The sequence below is a fragment of the Chrysoperla carnea genome, chromosome 1 (genome assembly GCF_905475395.1).
Source record: "Chrysoperla carnea chromosome 1, inChrCarn1.1, whole genome shotgun sequence".
NCBI lineage: Eukaryota > Metazoa > Arthropoda > Insecta > Neuroptera > Chrysopidae > Chrysoperla > Chrysoperla carnea.
Window position 1 is genome coordinate 59869361 of NC_058337.1, and position 22883 is coordinate 59892243.

At 27.3% G+C, this 22883-nt stretch overlaps 1 protein-coding gene across 1 annotated transcript in view; it reads right to left on the reverse strand.

Annotated features, from left to right (window-relative positions):
• LOC123290904 overlaps positions 1-20988 on the reverse strand; it is a 478701-nt gene extending 457713 nt beyond the window's left edge. The window contains exon 1 of the mRNA XM_044871275.1: positions 20871-20988. Coding sequence (XP_044727210.1) covers positions 20871-20973 — 103 coding nt within the window. The 5' untranslated portion in view covers positions 20974-20988. The remainder of the gene's footprint in view (positions 1-20870) is intronic.
• Positions 20989-22883: the final 1895 nt, after the last annotated feature.

Here is a 22883-nt window from a genome sequence, read left to right on the forward strand (position 1 = left end):
AATGAAATATCAAACAAGCAGACCGTTTCCAGAACCATCCCTTAGTGAAAGTTTCGGTTTTTTCGGCACAGCACCGGATTGGGACCACTTGTTGTGCTTAAACTTTACAGGATGACTGTTCAGAATCACATCCCTTGAATTATCAAACAAGCAACAGTTTCCAGAATCATCAATTAGTGACAATTTTTCAAACCTCCACCTGGGGGGGGGGGTATTTTCACGTAGAAATTCGCGGAACAATATAGGGCGACTTGGGGCATAACTTACTATCATATTTAAGGTTCTACAGACAGTAAACATGACCATCAGTAAATCATATGACGACAGCTCTCTAACTATAAGGTATATTCCACCAAATAATATTATAAAATAACGTTCTTTAATAATCAGTTAGAAATATAACATCGAATCAGAAATTTTTACATCAAGCATCGTTCTGTTGATTATCACTCGCTCATTCGATTTTAAGCTTTTCTTGAATTAATAAAACCATAAAGTTTAAAATACAAATGCATACCTTAAATAAATCTGTTCTACGTGATTAGATAAACTGAAAAAATCATTTCATGTAAATAACCGCCTCTCAAAAATACACAAAAAATTCTAATGTGATTTATGAACATGTGGGATTATCGTAGAAAACAATGATATGTTTATCGTGGGTTTTTTCAAAAATGGCCATTTCTATGTTCTCGCATCTGCATATTCATGAAAAAATCCATTAAGTTAAATTTAAAGAAATAAAATAGTCTTGTTATCGCAAAGACGTCAAAATCCAATGCCTAAAATTAAAAATATATTATATCGTTTTGCTTTTTTTTTCCAAATTAAAAATGTTAAAACCCAATTTGATCAGCCTTATCTGTAGATACCATAGATTTTTACTAGGGTTTTTTTCCTTTTTATTTCCATAAAGGTTTACCATAACCATATTACTTCATATGAATGAATTTACCACCAAAAACCCCTCGAACTCTGTACATTAATATATATAAAAATTTTCATCCGAAGTCATGAATCACTTCATTTTAAAATGCGGTTTTTCAAGATATTTTCTTAGAGATCACAATTCAAGCTTTACAAATTTGATAGCATACATGTCGTGGAGACGATCGGAAAATTGTGTTAAATCGGAAACGCTCTTAAATGAAACTACTTTCTTGATGATGAATGATAACTCTTGAATTAAGAAGCTAAAAAAGCCCGCTGCACTGGGCTTAAAAGTAAAAACCACCGCTTTATAGCCTCTCTCGATACACACAGTTTTCAATTTTGTTAAATATAAAATAGTCATAATTCATTGAGTATATCAGAAAAGTTGGCCATGATTTGTTTGACGTTTACCATTTTAAATTTTTACAGAATTCTTTTATTTATCGTTCAAAATGATGATCATAGATCTGCTCCATCTATAATCATCATTTTGAACCATGCCATAAATTAATGATTTTTGTAAAAATTTAAAAAATATTAAATGTTAAATTAAATTTTATTTTTTTAAATATATCTTTTTAAATTATAGTTCATGTGTTATTCTGATATATCAGCTATATTGCTGTACAGTTTCATTAAAAACCATTCTCTAGTTTTAGTGTGAAAGCGTAACAAACAAACAAAGAAACAAACATGCTTACTTTCACATTTATAATATATAGAGATTTAATATTCATTTTTACTCGTTATATTTCAACAAAACCGTATCTTGTTAGTTTTTTTAAGACTTTAATTTTTTTATATTGAAATATGTACCTACAATTTATTTTGTTTAATTTAAGTCAAACATAATTTTTTCAAATTACCTCTCCCAAGCATGCCATTTCAATTGTAAATATGTATATAATTATTATTAGTTTTAATTGTGTGAAATTTTTGCATACACAAATGCAAACGGATAATGAGATTTTTTTCTCATTAAACTAATTAATTTAAGAACCAATAATTTATTTATCATTTTAAAAGAGAATAATAAAAAATGTAAATAAATAAAAAAAAGTATGTAAATCAAGGTCATTTTATAATAAATTCAAGGTTATTTATCATGTCCTTTTTATTGTAAATCATGTAGTCAGATAAGTATTAAAAATATTGTTCTATATTTCATATACATAATCATATATTATGTTATATTGATTGATAAATGCTGATAAATCAATAATAGGTACCAATATTTTTATTTTATTATGCCAACATAATTTATTCAATTTTATTATTCTTATATTATTTAAAGTAAATGCTTAAATGTACAAATGATTTTTAATTAGATATATGTATCCCGGTTGATTTATAAAATTTACAAAAGTGATACCCACCCGCTTCGCTGGGTTAGAAAATCAAGATTGATAAAAACTGCTCTCGCTTATCCCTTTTCTATAACACTCGAAAAAATGGTAGGTAAGGATTGTTTTACACAGGTAAAATATATGTATGGTTTTCTATTTTTTTAAATGTATAATAACCGTAATTATTGATTGAGTACACTAGAAAAGATGACCGTGAAATATTTTATATTGACTATTTTTACAGAAATCTGTAATTTATGGTAATGTCAAATGACTACTTTTACAGAAATCTGCAACTTATGGTAATGTCAAATTAATATATAATATTAATTATATCTTTACTAGAGTGATACCCACCCGCCTCGCTGGGTTTAAATGTAAAGATTGATAAAGATTGCTCTCGCTTATCCACCTTCTATAACACTCGAAATAATGGTAAGGATTGTTTTACACAGGTAAAATATATGTATGATTTTCTATTTTTTTAAATGTATAATAGTAATTATTCATTGAGTATTTCAGAGAAGATGGCCGTGAAACATTTTAGATTGACTATTTTTACAGAAATGTGTTTATGGTTATTTTTTATTTTTCTAAAATTTTATTAATATGTTTTTATAAATTATATCTCATGTGTTATTCTGATATATCAGCTATATTTCTGTACAGTTTCATTAAAAATCCTACCCTAGTTTTAGCGTGGAAGCGTAACATACAAACAAACATGCCTACTTTCGCATTTATAATATATAGAAATAAATTATATCCCATGTGTTATTCTGAAATATGAGCTATATTGCTGTACAGTTTCATTAAAAACCATTTGCTAGTTTTAGCGTGAAAGCGTAACAAACAAACAAACAAACAAACACACAAACAAACAAACAAACATGCTTTCTTTCGCATTTATAATATGTAGAGATAGAAATTGAAACAAAGGAATACTGATAAGTACTGAACTTTAAAATAACAAGTGAAAACAAACAATTGACTGAGTTAATTGTTGAAATACCATGCATAGTCAGTGTTGATTTCTTTATCACATAACACATACAAACATGTGACACACACATAACTGATAATCAAGTGTAGTACATGTTATAAAATTTCCGCCTAATTGGCGCCCTCACGGGTAAACAGTGACGTTTACGAAAAAATGTTTCAAACAAAGTTGTTTAATTTTTGATAAGGAACATTTTTTACATTTAAACTTTTGTTCTATCTCTAACGGTTTACAAGATGGGTCCTACGGACCCAAGACCCAATTGACCTATGATGCTCATTTACGAACTTGACCTCACTTTTTGCGTCCTGAGTACGCTGTAAAAATTTCAGTTCGGACGGACGGACGAACGGACGGACAACCGGACAGGGACTAATTAGGTGATTTTATGAACACCTATACAAAATTTTTTTCCTAGCATCATTATTTTTAAGCGTTACAAACTTGGGCTAAAACTTAATATACTATGTATATTTCATATATGCATGGTATAACAAGTAAAAACTTAACAAATAAAATGATATTAATAGTGCAAAAAATCAATATAAAGGATATACAAAAAATCTATCTTTATGAACAATTTGTCTGAATGAGGTCAAATGTACACAATACACCCAATTTTTTTGCCAAGATAATGTTTTTTCCCTTATTAGAAATGAAATTGAAATTAACCTGCAAACCAAGCGAGTTATGGCTACTAACTTTTATAAACTGTATAAAATAGAATAATAAAAAATTTACGAGAAATAATTTCCCATAAAATGAATACCAAGAATTTATAATAATAAAATCAAAATTCATGTATATATTTTATAACAGCGGTTTTCTATATAAAATTACTCTAGATAATAGATAAATTTAATATCAAATTTCAACATGTAGAAATTCTAAGAACAGGGCTATGTCGTGTACCTTTGGGCAGTATCGATAGCTTGAAATCGATAAATCTTTTTGATAACTGGAAAACATAAATAGTATTGTTTTTTAAAATTTTTTCAATTTTAATCAGTTTTATAGTTTGCTATCAACATAACGCAAATAAACACTTTGAATACAATTAACAAGTAAATTGTTGAATTTACTTATGACCTGCGTGTACCGATGGACAACAATTTTCATGTATCCTTGGATTATGCATATGGTAATAATTGGAATTTTGGAAGTGAAAACTTCTCTTGACACATTGAGCATTTTTTGAGCACAAATATCCTAGAATTTTAGAAATTTTTAAAAAAAATAGTGACATTTCTGCAACCTCACAAAAATATAGAAATAAATGGGTTTTGATTTCGATTAAACGCCAAATCTCTAGGGATTTAAGTTTAGCGAAAAGTGACTTTCAAAGTTAAATTTTTTCAAAATATCCAAAGGTACACAACCTTCCCCTACCTGTAATAATTTATTATTTCATAGAAACTAAACCTAAATGATATAACTTATTTTATACATAATTACAGTAATTATCTAAACTGACATAAGTAAAAATTGTTAAGTTCTTATATATTCTATAAAACTTTCCATTAGAACACTGGGGTCTTTATAACAATACTTCAACCTTATGTCAAAAAATATTCTTGAAGTAGTTTTGAAATAATTTTTTTCTGTATTTCGCAGGATAGACTTATTGAAATATAGTTACTGAATTTCTATCAAATTTTGAAAAAAAAGAGTTTCTTGTTTTTATTAACTTTATGCCCTAACATGATGAAATAAAATTGACTACCCTGCCCCTTGAATAATTCCTGTGCAGGGGCCTGTTAAAGACGTTTTTTACTTTAAGGAATTTCCGAACTTACTTATTACGCCTATTTTATTCATGACTTAAAATAATTATATTTTTCCTCATCTTATTATAAACTAATTGCGAATAAAAAATAAATAAAAACAAGTGATCGATCCAATCACTTTTTTTATTTTTACAATAAATGACTAGACTGTCATTGTTCCATCAAGGTTTTTCAAGTGCATATAGAGAGGTTATACTTTGAATACGGTACTTTCAAATCTATCGTTCAAAGTCTATTTTTTAAATAGAGTTTTAATTACATTTAATAAACCATGTATATAATCCAAAGCGAAGTAATCGGAGTTATTCAGACATACTAAGTGGTACTACATATACAGAATGTCAAAATGACAATAATAATTTGATATACAAAATGGTTCAGAACTCATGAATTTCAGAAAGTTTGTATTTTTACTTAAGTTTATATTTTTTACATCAAAATTTTAAGAAAAAGGAATGTTCAAATTCCCCTTTAATATTTACATGATAAATATAATAATAGTAATATCACAAAAAGTGACACCGTTTGTAGATTATTTAAAAAAAGCAATTTATTAATATGCAGTTGTGTGTGTATTGATTATATGAGCTTTCTCGAATTAATATCCTTACAAAGGCCAAAAATAATTTTTACATATTTTTACATAAATGGAGTTAATTTTTCTCTTTCTGATAAGTAAAGAAAGTGTATTTATCAAGTCAATGTATACAAATATACATATTTCTTTCTACGATATAGCCCCTTGATGTGAGCTAAAGCTGAAATGTACCTTCAAATTGACCTCTTTTCACCTATAGAAACAGCATAGAAAATCAAGTTGACCTTTATTTTATTTTTTATTCTTGCTTGTATATATTATTTATCAATTTTTCACTTCCGTAAGCATCATATACGAAGATTTTTAACCCCCGAATTGGGTGTTTTAAGGGTGTTATTATATATATTGGGTGTTAAAGTTAAAATAAAAGGATGTTTTAAATTTGACCGCTATTTGTGTGTGTTTGTCTGTGTGTGTGGCATCGTAGCGCCTAAACGGATGAACCGATTTTGATTTGTTTGAAAGTTTATTTAATGGAGAGTGTTCTTAGATATATTTCAAATTTGTCGGTTTTTTAAATTTTGTACATTTCACTTGCTTATTTTTTAATACAGACACATTACACTTCTGGAACGGAATTTTGACTAAAAATTTGTTTGACTAAAAATAGCTAGATTTGTTTATATCTAGTCGATAAGTACTCCTTTAATAAAAATCTTATGTTATTTAACCCTTAAATGAAAATGATCTGAGACAAAAAGTTAGTTTTTTTAAGGGATGTAATTCCGAAACAAAATATTTTCGGTTCCGTCGATTTGTACTTTTGTTCTACGGGGTCCTTTTTACATTGCTGATTTCATCCGACACATTTGAGAAATAATCTTGTTTTTCTTGACAGGCCAAGTGTTCTAGGGTATTTCCCTTTAATGCCGAATATTTTGGACACTCTATATTTAGTAATACGCACACCTAGACACTAAGTTGGGTTTTTTTGATATATTACATGCAAGTATATATTAATAATAGTGAAATATTACAAATATTATTGTACAATACTTTAAATAAAAGGAATAACAAATGATTATAAAACCTTAAACCATTTCTATAGATTTTTTAAAATTCTCAAATAAAATTTAAAAAAATAAAATATTTAAAAATAGTTTAAATAAACTAGCTCGACCCGTAAGGTACTTCGCGGTGCTGTCCCCTGATTAGAAACAGACTAGGTGATAATTTACTTTCTATCTAATTTATAGACAATTTTATTACAGATATGATATAAAAATTGCATAACGAACAATTTAAATTATTTTAAAGCCTGATTTTTCCTGAGCGGTACATTCTTAGACCGCGAGTCATTAGCCAGCACGATAAGCTTAAAATGAGAGATAAATCATCTTATTTTATAAAGGAATAAGAAAGAAGTCACGCGGACAAGAAAAAACAGGCAAGAGAAATAATATAGAACGTAGCCTACCCTACCTTTTTCATTACTTCTATATATTTTTCCCATTACTTCTATTTTGCTCCATATTTTAAAAATTCCTTATAATATTGTGGATAGTACAATAATCGACATATGACTCTCTCGAAAAAATAACGTTTGTGGTAAAAAGCTCACTAATGGGCTAACTTGTTTATGGTTGAAAAAATATGACAATCAATAACTTTGATATGGTGTAGCTAGATTAGTAGATTCTAAATTGGATTAAGCTCAATTAATATTTAAGTAAGTATTAATATTAAGTATTATTAAGGAATTTTGAGATCAAACTGAAAGCATTTACAAAAATTTGAAATTTTGTGTATCAATTGGTACTACTTAATACGCCTTCTGTTAAAATTCAAGCATCCAAATCGATTTTCTGTAAGGTCTACGAGAAATTTATTATTATACACATGTCTTTTTTACATGCTAGTACATGGAGGATTGGTAATAAATGCTAGTTTTATGTAAATAATTGCATTTAAGAACTGTTACCACTTTTATGGAAAACTTTTATAATAAATATGTATCTTTTTATATTTCTGTGTATCTAAATTGGATAATTGTGGATAAGAAATTTTACTATCAATTGTCGAGTAGGCCAAATTGTGTCGAATTTATTGTTTTGCGAATCAGTTTCTGCTGCTTAATTTTCTCGATACGATATTTAGAATTGGATGAAAGTCAGCTACTTTTGACCAATAGCTTCTTATGCAACATTGAATATTGAGCTAATGCTATTTTCACTAGGCCGTAGTACACGAAACCAAAGACAAAGTTCAATAGTCTACATTACCTGACTATTTAACAGTAAGCACCCAATTTTACTCTATATTTAAAATGCATAAAATCTTTAAAAGGCTACAAAACGTAAGAAAACTTCTAATTGAATTTAATTGTTTTTTTTTTTTTTTTTTTTTTTTTTTTTTTAATTGAATAATAAAATTATAATGTCAATTGATATTTACATACATATACTAAATGTTTACGATAAACACTTTTAACCTTGGCATTTTGTAATACTTTTTATTTTGAATTCAGAATAAATTCAATTAAAAAATCATTGTTTATACTTGCATTTTATGTTAGATAAAATAAATATTTATTATTCGCAGATATCCCAATATTGTATTCCTACATATTCTGCTACGTGTAATACCTACAGCTCACTTCACATCATAGAACGATATTTCCCGGAAAATAGCTCATGACTCCGATTATGACACATCAACGTTAATTTAATAATTCAAGGTTAAGGAGGATCCCTCACCAGTAATAGAAAAAAATAAATTAGTAGAAAATGATCCAAATTTTTAGTATGTTGTAGTTAACGATACATATTATTAAATCAAAAAAAAATTTGGGTATCTTATCGATCAATTAAGAGAGTAATTAATTAATTAAAAATACACTAAATAACATAGCATGATATGAGGATGATTATGTTATTTAGTGTATTTTTAATTAAGAATTCCTCTCTTAATTGATCGATAAGATACCCAATTTTTTTTTTGATTTAATAATATGTATCGTTAACTACAACATACTAAAAATTTGGATCATTTTCTACTAATTTATTTTTTTCTATTACTGGTGAGGGATCCTCCTTAAACTGAATTTATAAAAATTTAAAAAATTGGACCTAATCACGGTTTACGTCAATGATAAAATTATAATTAAAATTTGATATTGACACTACAACGAAATTGATAAATGGTATTCGGATTTTTGTATACAGGTATGTTCAGTAAATTTTATGATTTATATGGTAGTGTACAAGTTGTTCCAAAATTGCAAGGCACTAGTATCTCCAGCTCAAAATAAGCAAAGAAGTTAATATAAATATATGTCTGATAATAATTTAATAGTGGGATATAGACGGTTTAAATTTATTTTTCTAAAGTCAAATGTAAAAAAGTGCGAAATCAAGTAGTCGTGGTTTAACTTTATAGTACAGTTAAAGATGTTACAAATAAAGGAAAATGAAAGAAACCACTCACATTTTGCTAAAACCTCATTGAGTGTGTTTCTTAGGTGTCAAATATCATTAATAACGCATGCGTTAGTGGCGGAAATATTCCTATTTGTTAATAAACATAAATTGTAAATTCAATGGAACGGTTAATGTTAAAGTTGATTTACAAAATTATTAAGTAGGCCACTTGAATTACGTACACGTTATACATAATAGTTTTCGATTATTTCACAAACACTTAATATTTACGTTTTACAAGTTGCCTAATTACTCATTATTTAAGTGAACTTTAACATTGATCGTTTCATTGAAGTAAAAATCTATTGTTTAATAACAGATAGAAATATTTGTGACACTAACTCATGCGTTACTAATGATATTTGACACCCAAGAATCACTTTTCATGAGGTTTTAGCAAAATGCGAGTGGTTTTTTTCATTTTCCTTTATTAGCCGATTTTTCTAACATCTTTTGTACTATTAAGGAAATAATTTAATATTGTTACTTGATTGACAGGTGATTTAAAGTCCAAGCGCAATAAAAAGAAATCCCATCAATTTTTACTCATACTCATTAAAAGTGCAAGTCCGTCTATACTAAAATAATGTTAAAATGGGACGTAGGATATTTTAAAGTAGACATATCTAACCTACAACTAAAGAAAATTTACAGGGTGTTTCAAAATTACACGACACTACTTTAGGTGCATGTTTCTTAGCTCAAAATAAGCCAACAAGTTCACATAAACATATGTATAATAATGATTTATTACAAAGATGATATTATTATAGCTAAAACATACTTATTGAACAATACAAAATTCAAAGTAATTGTTCAAACCGACATTTTGTTGAATGGTAATTTTTCACGGTATCTTCGAAGAGTTGATTTATTTATTTTGCCCTATAGTTAAAAAGCATGTCTGTTTGTTCTGATAACTTACTCAATCAGTTACTAATTGAAAGATTTTAAATCACCTGTCAAAGAAGTAACAATATATTGTAATATTAAAAGGTTACCAGGAAAAAAAAAATTATGTGATCAGTTTGAATAAAATATTTATACAAGAAGTTAGTACAAGTTTTAATGTGAAGCTATCTCCTCTCATTTTACACACGACAAACCTGCAATTTTATCTGGAACACTTACAAAGGTTACAAATCAATCTTGCTTCGGCGATAAACTGCAAAATTTTTTCAAAATTTTCATGCAGATTAACTTACCATTTTTCTCATTTTTAGAGTCAAAATCCTCTTATTTCCTTTTTTCATGAAAAACTTGATGAAACAGAATGACAAATAGACACAATTTACAAGTAAACAAGTATTATTTTCACAAAATAAAAAAGTTAAAACAAACAATTGACTGAGTTAATTGTTGAAATACTATACATAGACAGTGCTTACTTTATCACATTACACATACATACAAGTCACACATACATAATATAATACATACTATAAAATTTGCATCTAATGTGTGCCCTCGTGAGTAAACAGTGATGTTTAATAAAAACTGTTTCAAACAAAAGTTGTTTATTTTTTTATAAGCAACATTTTTTACATTTAATTTTTTGTTCTATTTCTAACGGTTTACAAGATGGATCCTACGGACACAGGACCCAATTGACCTATGTTGCTCATTTACGAACTCGACCTCACTTCTTACGTTCTGAACACGCTGTAAAATTTCAGTTTGATATCATTTTTCTTTTTTGAGTTATCGTGTTGACAGACAGACGGACGGACAACCGGAAATAGACTAATTAGATGATTCCATGAACACCTATACTAAATTTTTATTCGTACCATCAATATTTTTATGCTTTACAAACTTGGGACTAAACTTAGTATACCTTGGATGTTACATATATGCATGGTATAAAAATAAAAATATAAAAAAGTCGTATTATAAAGTTTTTTTTTAATATTTTATATAAAAAAAAAATGTGTAGGTGTAATACACGTGCAGGTACCAAGATTAAAATTTCACACTTCTGCTAATATAAAAACAGAACTGCTAATATAAATTACATACATATTTTTATAATCTCAGACACAAAAAATAATTTTTTTAATGCAATTTTTAAAACAGACCTACATTTTTATATGCAAAAATTCCATTAAAAAGTAGGGTAAATTTTATTCATTCGTCTGTACAATAGAATAATTTTTAATGCATCAACTCATAAGTTCTTACAATTATGTTGTTATTAAAACTTATATTTACTTTAATATTTTGCTCAATTTGTTCAAAACAATAAATAAAACTTTATATTTTAGTGAAACATAATGATTTAATTAAATACGATAGCTAACCTTTTAACAAATACAAGGTATATCAGTTAATTTATTGTTAATACGTATTTAAAAGGCAACAAGTTTACAACTGTCGAAGAGGTTGAATATGGGCTTATATTATTATTATTTAAGACACTTTTATTACCTTCACTTGTAACAAACTAACTTACTATCTAATTGACAATATAATTAAATATTTGAATGACAATACAATCATTTAAGGCTGTATTTGTATACAAATTTTTGATCGGCATGAACTATATAATTTTTATAATAATTCTCTTAAATATTCATTGGTGGAAAAAAATTTTATAAAGAAAAGCGGTTTTCCAGGTTAGGATGGTTAAAGTTACAATTTAATTTCAAGCACTGCGATTATACCCTTTACTCTTAGTATAGTAAACAAACGAACGTTGTTTGCTGGGTGTATTGACTTGCGGTTGTTTGCTTTGACTTCAGAAAATTATCTTTAAACAGTCTTGATTACTCTATCATATGACACATATACCTAACTGATAATCCCATATTAATACATACTATAAAATATGAATCAGTGATGTTTACAAAAAAATGTTTCAAACAAAAGTTGTTTATTTTTTTATAAGGAAGATTTTTTACATTTAAGCTTTTGTTCCATCTCTAACGGTTTGAAAGATGGGTCCTACGGACCCATAGGTCCAGACCCAGTTGACCTATGTATCCCATTTACGAACTTGACCTCACTTTTTACGTCCTGAGTGCGTTGTAAAAATTTCAGCTTGATATCTTTTTTCGGTATTTTAGTTATCGTGTTGGCAGACAGACGGACAGACGGACAGACAACCGAAAATGGACTAATTAGGTAATTTTATAAACACCTATACCAAAATTTTGTTCATAGCATTAATATTTTCAAGCGTTACAAACTTGGGACTAAACTTAGTATACCTTGCATATTACATATATGCATGGTATAAAAACGTCTATATGGTTTAAAGCGGAACTTTGTAGTTTTAACCCCCGTGACATTTGTATGGAGGGAAATTTTCAGTCAGAACGTTAAATTTGGCACATTCCCCTCTCTTCAAGTCCTCATAAGTAGAATAGAAATTATTTTTATTAGCTTCATACGTATGTTACATACTAACATACGTATGAAGCTTTAAACATGATTTTGAACCCCTTCAAAACGTCGGATTAACTTGAAATTTGGCAAACTTATCAAAAACCGATGACAATAATTTAATAAGTTTATTGGATTACTCATATCACGATTTTCAGGATTAACGATTTTCATATCTTAAAATACATACACTTACTTGCGCTCCCACCATATACTGAATTTTTGATAATAAATAATTGTCGAAAAAACTAAAAATCACAAAATAAATAATAGCCTAAAAAAACTAAAAAACACGCTGAACTAAAATCTACAAAATAATTTCTTTAAATTCAAATAATTCATTTTATCGTAAAAAAGCGTGGACTGCTCTTTAAGATATTTTATTACTTTCACCAATATCTGTCTATAAAACATTTACAATAATTGAAATTTAGCACGCCACGCTTTTTACGATAAAATGATTTTTTTTGAATTTAAAGAAATTATTTTTTACCTTTCAGTTCTCTTTACAAAAGCGTGTTTTTAGAAATATTATTTATTTTTCTAGTAAGCGGTTACAGAATGGAACTCACTTACGCGGGTTTTTTTTGTATATTATAAAGAATAAATAATGTTATCTACAAATGTTTGTTATAAAACTGTCATATGTAAATGGCTACAAACATTTTTAATAACATGGGCAATTTAAGACTATAATAATTCTGTACCAAAAGGTAGTATAAGCAATACAAGCAGTACAAAGCGATAAAACGAAAAATATTATTACTATAAAATTCCGGTCGAAAATCTCCATTTTCATTAAGGTAGTACCAGCATGAAATCACTTTTCGACAGATTTGGCCGAATTTTTTTTCTCGGGTTTATAATAGCTTTATTTATGAATTCCTAAAATTTCATAATTTTTGACCGTTTAGATCGCGAGATATTTAAAGACAAAGTTCGCGATTTTGAGGGTCATGTCCCATTTAAAGCATGTAAAATGTCCGGTCTCTCCACTATTTTTTATGATATTATTATATATTGAAGAAAAAGTAGAAAAAAATGTTTATACAATAAAATTCTAAAAAAAAAATTTAGAAATTAATTTTCACTTTCGAGATATTAATTTTGACGTAAATTGATCGAAATTGGGACGTTGGCATAATTATTTCCCATTTTAAACGGTCAAAATTTCTGAAACTTTGGGAATTAATAGTAAGCATTATTAAATTCTTAAATTTAATTTTTCGTTAAATTCTGTCGAAAAAAAAATTGTACCATTGCTTTAACATAGAAACTGCAAATACCATGCTGGTACTACCTTAACGTAATATTTAAACTATGATTGTCTTCAATTTTCTACATTACCTCCATTAAATCTTCAAAAACACGACTTAAATTTGCCTTTAAATACGTCCTACATCCATTTCTCTTAACTACACACCGATATAGCCTGGAAAGTTGTGGCTAGAATGGAACGAAAACTATGGAATTAGGCAAGAACTATTTGATAAAATTTCAGTAATTAATAAAAGCAGAGTCTTAACCCATGCCTGGTACTGAATTCTTAACCTTTCTTCAAATTTTCCTAAATTAAGTGATAAAAACGAAAGGTTTAAAGAGTAAAAAGTGCTTGAAAGTGAAAATTTACAAATAAAATAACCAAATTAAAAACTCTGAATAAATAATTATTTAACAGAATATGGTTATAATGAAGGAGAGATTTTTAAAAATAATAAAAACAGACGCCCAAAAAAGGAATATGTTATGGAATTTCAAAATTGTCAATTTAAAAACAATTATTAACTTATTTTAACAAATAAACGATTTATGGTTAATTACTTTTCTTTAAATATTATTAAATAATAAATATAACAAGTCATGCATATGACATGTTAAAATCAAACCAATAAACTTCTGATCGTGTTTATTAGTGGAAATATTTCCATTGGACTAATAAAGGACGTATCGACAAAAATTAATTTCTATAATTATAGACTATAGATTGTAGAAATTATTTATACCATGTATATGAAATATACTAAGTTTAGTCCCAAGTTTGTAACGATTAAAAAAAAATATTGATACTATTCATTTCAATTGGTTGCCTGTCTGTCTGTCTGTCTGTCTGTCTGTCGTCTGCCTGTCCGTCTGTCATCACGATTACTCAAAAACTAAAAGAGATATCAAGCTGAAGTTTTTATAGCGTGCTTAGGACGTAAAAAGTGACGACGAATTCGTAAATGAGCAACATAGGTTAATTGGGTCTTGGATACGTAGGAACCCATCTTGTAAACCGTTAGATATAGAACAAAAGTTAAAATGTAAAAAATGTTCCTTATAAAAAAATAAACAAGTTGTTATGGAAACATTTTTTAGTATGTATTATGTATATGGGAATATCAGTCATATATGTGTGACATGTATCAGTGGTATATGTGTAATGTGACAGAGTAATCAACACTGTCTATACATGGTATTTCAACAATTATTACTAAAATCTGTTTTCACCGAGAAAATATTGTGTAAGCCTCCTTCTTTGTAGGTACTTTTGCACCCCCATTACCGATAATGGCTGTATGACATTTAAGTCTAATAAGACGTAACGATTTGGATTTTTTAGGCAAATACAATCTCTATCTATCTGAAAATTAATTATTACAGACTGTGTAAATGTAATAAATCATTAGTTTCAATTCAGTTTCATATCCTAAAATATTATATGTATAGTACCTTGCTAATTTAATTTAATTTAATACACATATCTGGGATCTAGATGTTTAAAATATTATCTATCGATTGCAAATTTTCAAAATTATATTATAAACAATTTGTCTATACAAATGAATTTAATACTCATAAAATTAAACAAACATCGATTAATTTTCAAAACAAAATTATATTTTGCATTTGTATTATTTCATTTTAAAATATTTTTGAAAAATGATTATAAATTATTTGTAGGAGAAAATATTATTTGAAATATTTGTAATAAATTTATATTTTTCGGTCTGGGGCCAATATATTTTGACAACTAATTTTATCTAATACATAAAAACATCCTTCCAAAACGTCGCTTGGATAAGAACGTAGTAACCGACTCCACCCACATCAAAAATGTAATTGTAAATATAATTTGTAATTAAAATAAATAAAGATTCACAAATAATGATGTGGGTGGCCTCTGTTATAGGCGTATATGTCAGAGAAACGGAGGTTAAACCCCATTATTATTACATAAAAACATTTGTACGTTTCAAATTTGTTTTTACCCGACTGTCCAGGAGTGGTTATATTTTTCGTGCGTATCTTGTATGTATATTTGTATGTAAATTCTTTTGTGACCTTGTATTTTCCAAACGGCTCAATGGATTTTAACATTTAAGCTATTATTCTATTTGTCTCAAAAACCCAAATGTTCTTAGATAGGTGTTTTAAAAAAAACCAAAACAAAATGGCGGATTTTTGGAGCGAAATATTAGTAAGGTAATTAAAAACAAATTCACAAAATCTATCCAGTAGCTAATCAAAATAAAGAAAATTAAAAGGGAAACTACAAAAATATATACACCGTGAGCTGTTATTGACTGCAGAAATCCAGCTTACCAAAATAAGCTCATCAAGAGCAAGAAAAAAACTCTTTTCCAAATTTGGATCTGAGGCTTAATTTGAAAGATATACCAGTAGCCAAATAATCAGTAGATATTAATAAATTTCACTAAGTAATGGAAGGGATTTTAAAAAAAGGATAAAATTATTTAATTGGATTTGGTAAAATTATCCCACTTTTTATATTTTTAGTATATTTTTGTGAGAAATCATTATATTATTGGTATCTATATCTCGCCACAATGGACGTGATTTGTTTGTTTACGTCCAACGATATAAAGTTTACTCCAACGATATACTGTTTGTAACTACTGTTTGTGAATTATTATTTTTTTCTCACAAAATATAATCACTCAAATCTTCCCAATAATGGGCTCCGACTGTTAAAGTCGCTATGTAAACTACTGGACTTGTTTCTTTCTTTTCAAATTTTATTTAAAACAGTCTGGTTTTTTATTTTTGTAATTATTTATTTGATTAAAATTCTAAAAGTGATTTTTGAAACTGAATAAAACACACCATACCTACTATCTTTAATATGCATATTATTATTGTAATAAAAGTACATATTAATATTGTTATTGTAGGTATTATTTTAATATTATAAATGCAATGAATGGATTATAACTTGAATAACATTTATTAAAATATAAACATTATTAAATATGTAATGAATTCATTTTATGACTTACTGTATAGGTAATTGTATTATAAATAATTTATTAACTTTTTAAAAACATTCTTATTTTTAGCTTTATTTTTTAAATAACAAAAACCATAGTAGAATTATAATAAAGATAACCAACGTGACTTAAGGACGTTCTCAAAAAAAAATGAGTGTATGAAAATATTTCAGACATTTTTAAACCATTGTTTTTAAAATATTGACACCTAAAAATTTAGAGAAAATTATTTACCAATAGAAAAAATACTTATTTTCTTAACACAAATACTATTAATTTCATCAATTTAAATGTATTCTATGGAAAACCCAGAACCATTGGTTAAAATTTTCTTTATAGGAAAGTTTTTATCATGCTTCTAACTAATGAATATTAGTTTTCCCAATTAATCTTTAACATAACACTCTAACATAGGATTTATATGTTAAAAATGCCCACTTTAACAGCTCAAATCTAAAAATTTAACATAGTAAGGGGTATTAAAAAGTTTATCTGCTTAGAAAGGACGTTAATTGGAATGCAGAACGTCCTTAATTCAATTTCATATTTATTTTTTATGTTCATTATTTTATTATGTTATTATTTTCATTAATAAAACCATATAGGCTAGGAGTTATACTGCTATATATGTGGATAAGAGTGTACGCCATTTTTATTATCCAATCTTATTGGCTGCTAGAAGAGATTAGAATGGAAATTTTTTCTGCTAGCATTACAAGGTGTTATTCATTTTAAAATCAGCCTAGAAATACTATTACTTTAAGGAATATACTATTCAATGTTGAAGGTTTTTTTATGGCAAATGTTACTTTTATGAACAAATAATCTTTTTGACAAAGAATGATGGCATATAATCTGCTACAGCCTTTAGAACTAAATGTATACGAAAAAACTTTCCAAATTCATTAACTTGATAATTATTTTAAAGTTTAAATTTAGTAATTGAAGGAAAAAACCACCTTTTACAAATAAATTTCTTATCATATTTTTGGAATCAATATAAAAACAAATTTCTTATGAAATTTAAGCGACTTATAAGTTTAATAATTTAATAATACATTTCTCAAATTTCAAATTTGTAAGATTCTTCTGATGACGTATGCTTTAGTTTCTTAGGCTATTTTGCTTAGAAAACAAGCTATTGAATAAATATTGTTGAATAATCTTGGACTATGGCTATCTTACGAGCTTTGCATGTAACATGCATACATACTATTCTTATTTCACCAATTTTTTAAATAAATTTTTCAGCTCCTTGAAAAATTGAAAGAAAGATTTTTAATGATAGCTTCAAAGTTAAAATTCAATTCATAAATAAATATGTTTTTTAAAATATGTTGTTCTCGAGATTTTGCAAAACTAGCTTTAGGTATTGGCTAAAAGTATATTTGAATGTGAGTACATACAAGTGGTATTAGTGAATGTAAAAAAAGGAGCATAGACTGGGACTAGTTGGCAAAGTTTTGACTTGTAGCTCCTAAATAGCTGCGTACTTTTTATTTGATATATATGTGGATAAATAGTCAATTCTTTCCTTAAAAACATCAAACGTCAAGAACAATTAGAGGAAACTAGCTTTAAGTAACGATGGTAGGAGCTGCTCCAATTATCTCATTATAATACTTAAAATTAGGAATATCTTAGTCGCTTTTACACCTTCAATTGTAGACAAAAAGATATGTTTGCATATGTTTTAAATTCTAGTCTTATTTAATTAATGATAATAATTGAGTATGAAATATATATTTCAGAAAACCTTTTTATTCAATAACCTTAAGCAAATTTTGAAATAAGTTTTACAGTCTTTTTTAGTTATAAACATCAACTGTACTAAGAGAGATCCGCTCTTCAGAAACAATTTTAATTTTATTGGCTTTACGCAACTGTCCCGTAGCTTTACTCTTGTGAATTTAACTTAAAAAAATACAACTGTTAATTCGCATAATAATGTAATATGAACAAAATCGCATAATTTTAAAATTATTAATACGATTTAATAATATGTGGACTAAAAAATACAAAATAATTCTTACAAATTCAACACAGTAAATAAGCGTGAGATACCTTCATATATGTTACACTTAGCATCAAATTAAAACAGCAAAGTACGCTGTTTTAGCATCGAATTTTACATATTATTTTTCATAGTTTTAATTTAAGATAAAAAACACAGCTGGTGCTAGCCAAATACTTAGCTTCCCATAACCCCCACCATTATAATAATTATTTAAAATCATGTTAAACTAAGCTACCAACATGACAGAGAAAAGATAAAAGGGAAAAGATATTGTTTAGTGTATGCATTTATTTATGACCATAAGTGTAGTTGTTCTGTAAATACCTTTATAAAGTCATAAAAATGATTCTTTTATCAGCAGTTTTGTATGAAACATAAATTCAAATAATATAAATTTAAAATTCTTCAGAAATAATTTTTATCAAAATATTTCTTAAAATGTACATTGTACATATAATAAGATTAATCATCTTGTCTTGCTTCGTTTACTTTATTTTATCTTATTTATTTCAAGAGTAAGATAAGAAGTACTTAATAGTTTACGAAATGTTTTGAATGGAATAAAAATAATTAATTTCTAGAAATATTTTTTCAAAAATTAATCTATTTAGATTATAACATGTTTCTGAATTCAATAAAAAAATGTTAAACATTAAATTGATTAAGAAAGTCCTTTTCTTTTTCTGCTTATAATGTCGTCTCGCCATCGACAAACAGATAACTGCTTGCGAACGAATTTTTCCCAGCGCTGGCACCAACAATATGCAAGGTTCGGTTAAAGAAATGTGCGATTTTTAACAACAACAAAAAACTGTAAAACTAAAACCCATTAACTATTGCATACTACCTTTTGCCATCTTAAAATACATAAACAAGCATTTAAGATCCTAAATTGTAGTTCCGTATTTCAAAAACACCCTGTATAATGAGGATATTATCTTAGCATAAATTCGTTATAACTAAAATAAAAACCGTCTTTCTTATAGAAAAAGGGTTTTCCCAATTATAATGTAAAATTTTTCCACAATAGAATACTTTCAAAGAAATTAACTTATACTGAATGAAAATTTACATAAATTAATAATTCATCGAACATTCCGCTCAAAAAGCTATATGTCACAATTAACTAATAAAAATTTATATAAATAACAATTGGACATTTCCTTCTTCAATAACTTCAATCAAGATCAAACGTTAACGAAGTATATACGTCGTAAACCTTAAATGTTATTTTATCTTTTAATGAAACATATAATTTTATTAGCTCAATTTTATTTTCGGAGCTGTTTAAAATTGGGAGGTTATGAGCTTTCTAAAGAGGGTTTTCATTTTATAATGAACGGGTCAATTAAATCAGTCGTTAATTGGGTAGGATTGGACAACATGATTTTCTGACCGCTCTCGTTCCCCAATTTCCAAGCCAAAAACTAACTCCAAGCGTAGAACCAAACAGTTATTAGTCATTCATTCAATCGCATAGAATTTTGAAGTTATTCATTCAATCGTCTTTCTCTATGCAAATTTGCCTTTTATAGCAGAATACTAAAATTATTCTGAGCCTGAATATGCGTCGAATACTGTTTGAGGGATACCAAGATAATGGAAAATGCTAGATATTATCAAATTGGTTCTATTTTATTCTCAAACATTTTTGCTGTTAACTTGCATAAGCTTGACTGAGCTTAGATTAGAAAATCATTTTGATAGAATAATAGGAATAAGAATATTATTATATTAATAAGAAGATTCATATCAAAGCATTCATGAATTCTGGATGTCAGTTGCTTCCATTAATTAGGTATACCGGGAATTAAATCCTCAGTTCTTATTTCGTTGAATGAAGACTTCCATGTAGATTATTCGGTAATAAAAACTTGGAACCCATATTGCACCAAAAAACATACATTTACAAGATAAAATAAGCTGAAGTGACGTTGGACCTTGGTAACTGTATAAAAGGTCATTATGTATTCAAAAAGGTGTTGCCGCTGTAAATCACATGGTAACCTTCATGGTCACACAAATAAAATAACTAATAAAACCGTTAACATTTCTTGAAATTTCAATCAAAATAAATAAAAATTTAAATTTAAATAAAATCATAAAACTTACCATTGTCATCCTGTATTTGATGCGTCCCACGTTGCATATGATGTAAATGTGCATAATAATGATGGTGATGTAAAATACACTCTAAATCGGTGCAATTCAACATTGTGACGTCAACAAAATAATAAATAATAACCTCAAAAAAAAACACAAAACACTGTGACACTCAAAGACACAAGTTACAAAAAAAAAACCAAAATGAATAAATTAAAATTAAACCATATATCACACTGAAATTATTTAATTAAATTAATAAAAAATAATTATTATTAACCCATTTTCCAAGGTCATCACCAAAAAAAATAATAATAAAATAAAATATTAATAAATAATTTTTAATAATTTAGGTTAGAATTTAGAAACACAAAATATTGAGTGTGAAAAAAAATGGAAAATATATTATTAATTATTAGATTGAGATAAAAAGTGATTACATCTTTAATTAAAATTAATTTAAAAAACGCGTTAATTAAAGAAAGCTGTTTTGTTTTAACACGTCTATTTTTAATTCACAATCACAACAAATATGAAGAAAAAAATTATAATTCTCACAATTAGTAATTCTTCAACAATTGCCGTTGATGATAACACTTCCAAAGTAAGCAAGAGAGCACTAATTGATTTTATAAATAAAACATTTCTTATTTCACTAACAGATGCAGAACACTTTTTACGAGTCAAAAGGAACTTAATAATTTTGTTTTGATTAGGAGTTTCAGATGTTTTTCATTTTTTTTTTCGTTTTTGGATTTGAGTCCCCTTATAGTACACGGGGAACGCACACACACAGGCACTAATAAATTGTATTAAAATATAAGTGGTGTATTATACACGACACCTAATGTATAAATAAAGTGAATGTTTTTATTAAATAGCTAGGCAGTAGGCTATATGCTGGCTAAGCTGTGCTGTTTGAGAGCAAGGTATAGTAGAGTGTGGGTCATTCTCTGTATAATAATGTTTTTGTAAAATGTGTATAATATGTTGAGTATATATAATAACTGCTACACACGACATCATTTATTGGGGCCAATTGCTATACAGTGAGTCGAACCATGGAACAAATATCATAAAATTTCCTATATTAAATTTTTATATATAACTACTTTTAATTCATTTTGTTAAAACAAATTGATTTTTAATGTTTTTTCATCGCTAAAACTACTTAACTTTAATGTTCAAGAAAATCATTAGAACTAATTGTTACAATAGATGCTCTTCTTAGTACATAATTTGTACATATAATGCTCTTTAAACATTCCAAATGGTAAACTGCCAGCAAAGGGGTGTCATAAGGGTTCACTTCTCAGCCCGTTCTATTTAATAATAAAATAGATCAAAGGATAAAAATAACAAAAAACAAGTGAAAACATACAATTGACTGAGTTGATTGTTGAAATACCATGCATAGGCAGTGTTGATTACTCTATCACATTACACATGCATACATGTCACACATTCATAACTGATATCCCCATATAATTAATACATACTATACAATTTACGCTTAATTTGCGCCCTCACGGGTAAGCAGTGATGTTTACGAAAAAATATTTCAAACAAAAGTTGGTTATTTTTATAAGGAATATTTTTTACATTTAAACTTTTGTTCTATCTCCAACGGTTTACAAGATAGGTCATACGGACCCAAAACCCAATAGACCTATGTTGCTCATTTGCAAACTCGACCTCACTTTTTACGTCCTGAGTACGCGGTAAAAATTCCAGCTTGGTATCTTTATTCGTTTTTGAGTTATCGTGTTAACAGACAGACGGACAGACAACCGAAAACGGACTAATTAGGTGATTTTATAAACACCTATACCAAAATTTTGTTCGTAGCATCAATATTTTTAAGCGTTACAAACTTGGGACTAAACTTAGTATACCTTGCATATCACATATATGCATGGTATAAAAATTTTTCGAAGATATATTGACAAAATGTTGCTTATAAAACAAGGAAATTACAAAGCTGCGGCTAGTTTTATAAATACAGATATAACGATCGAAAAT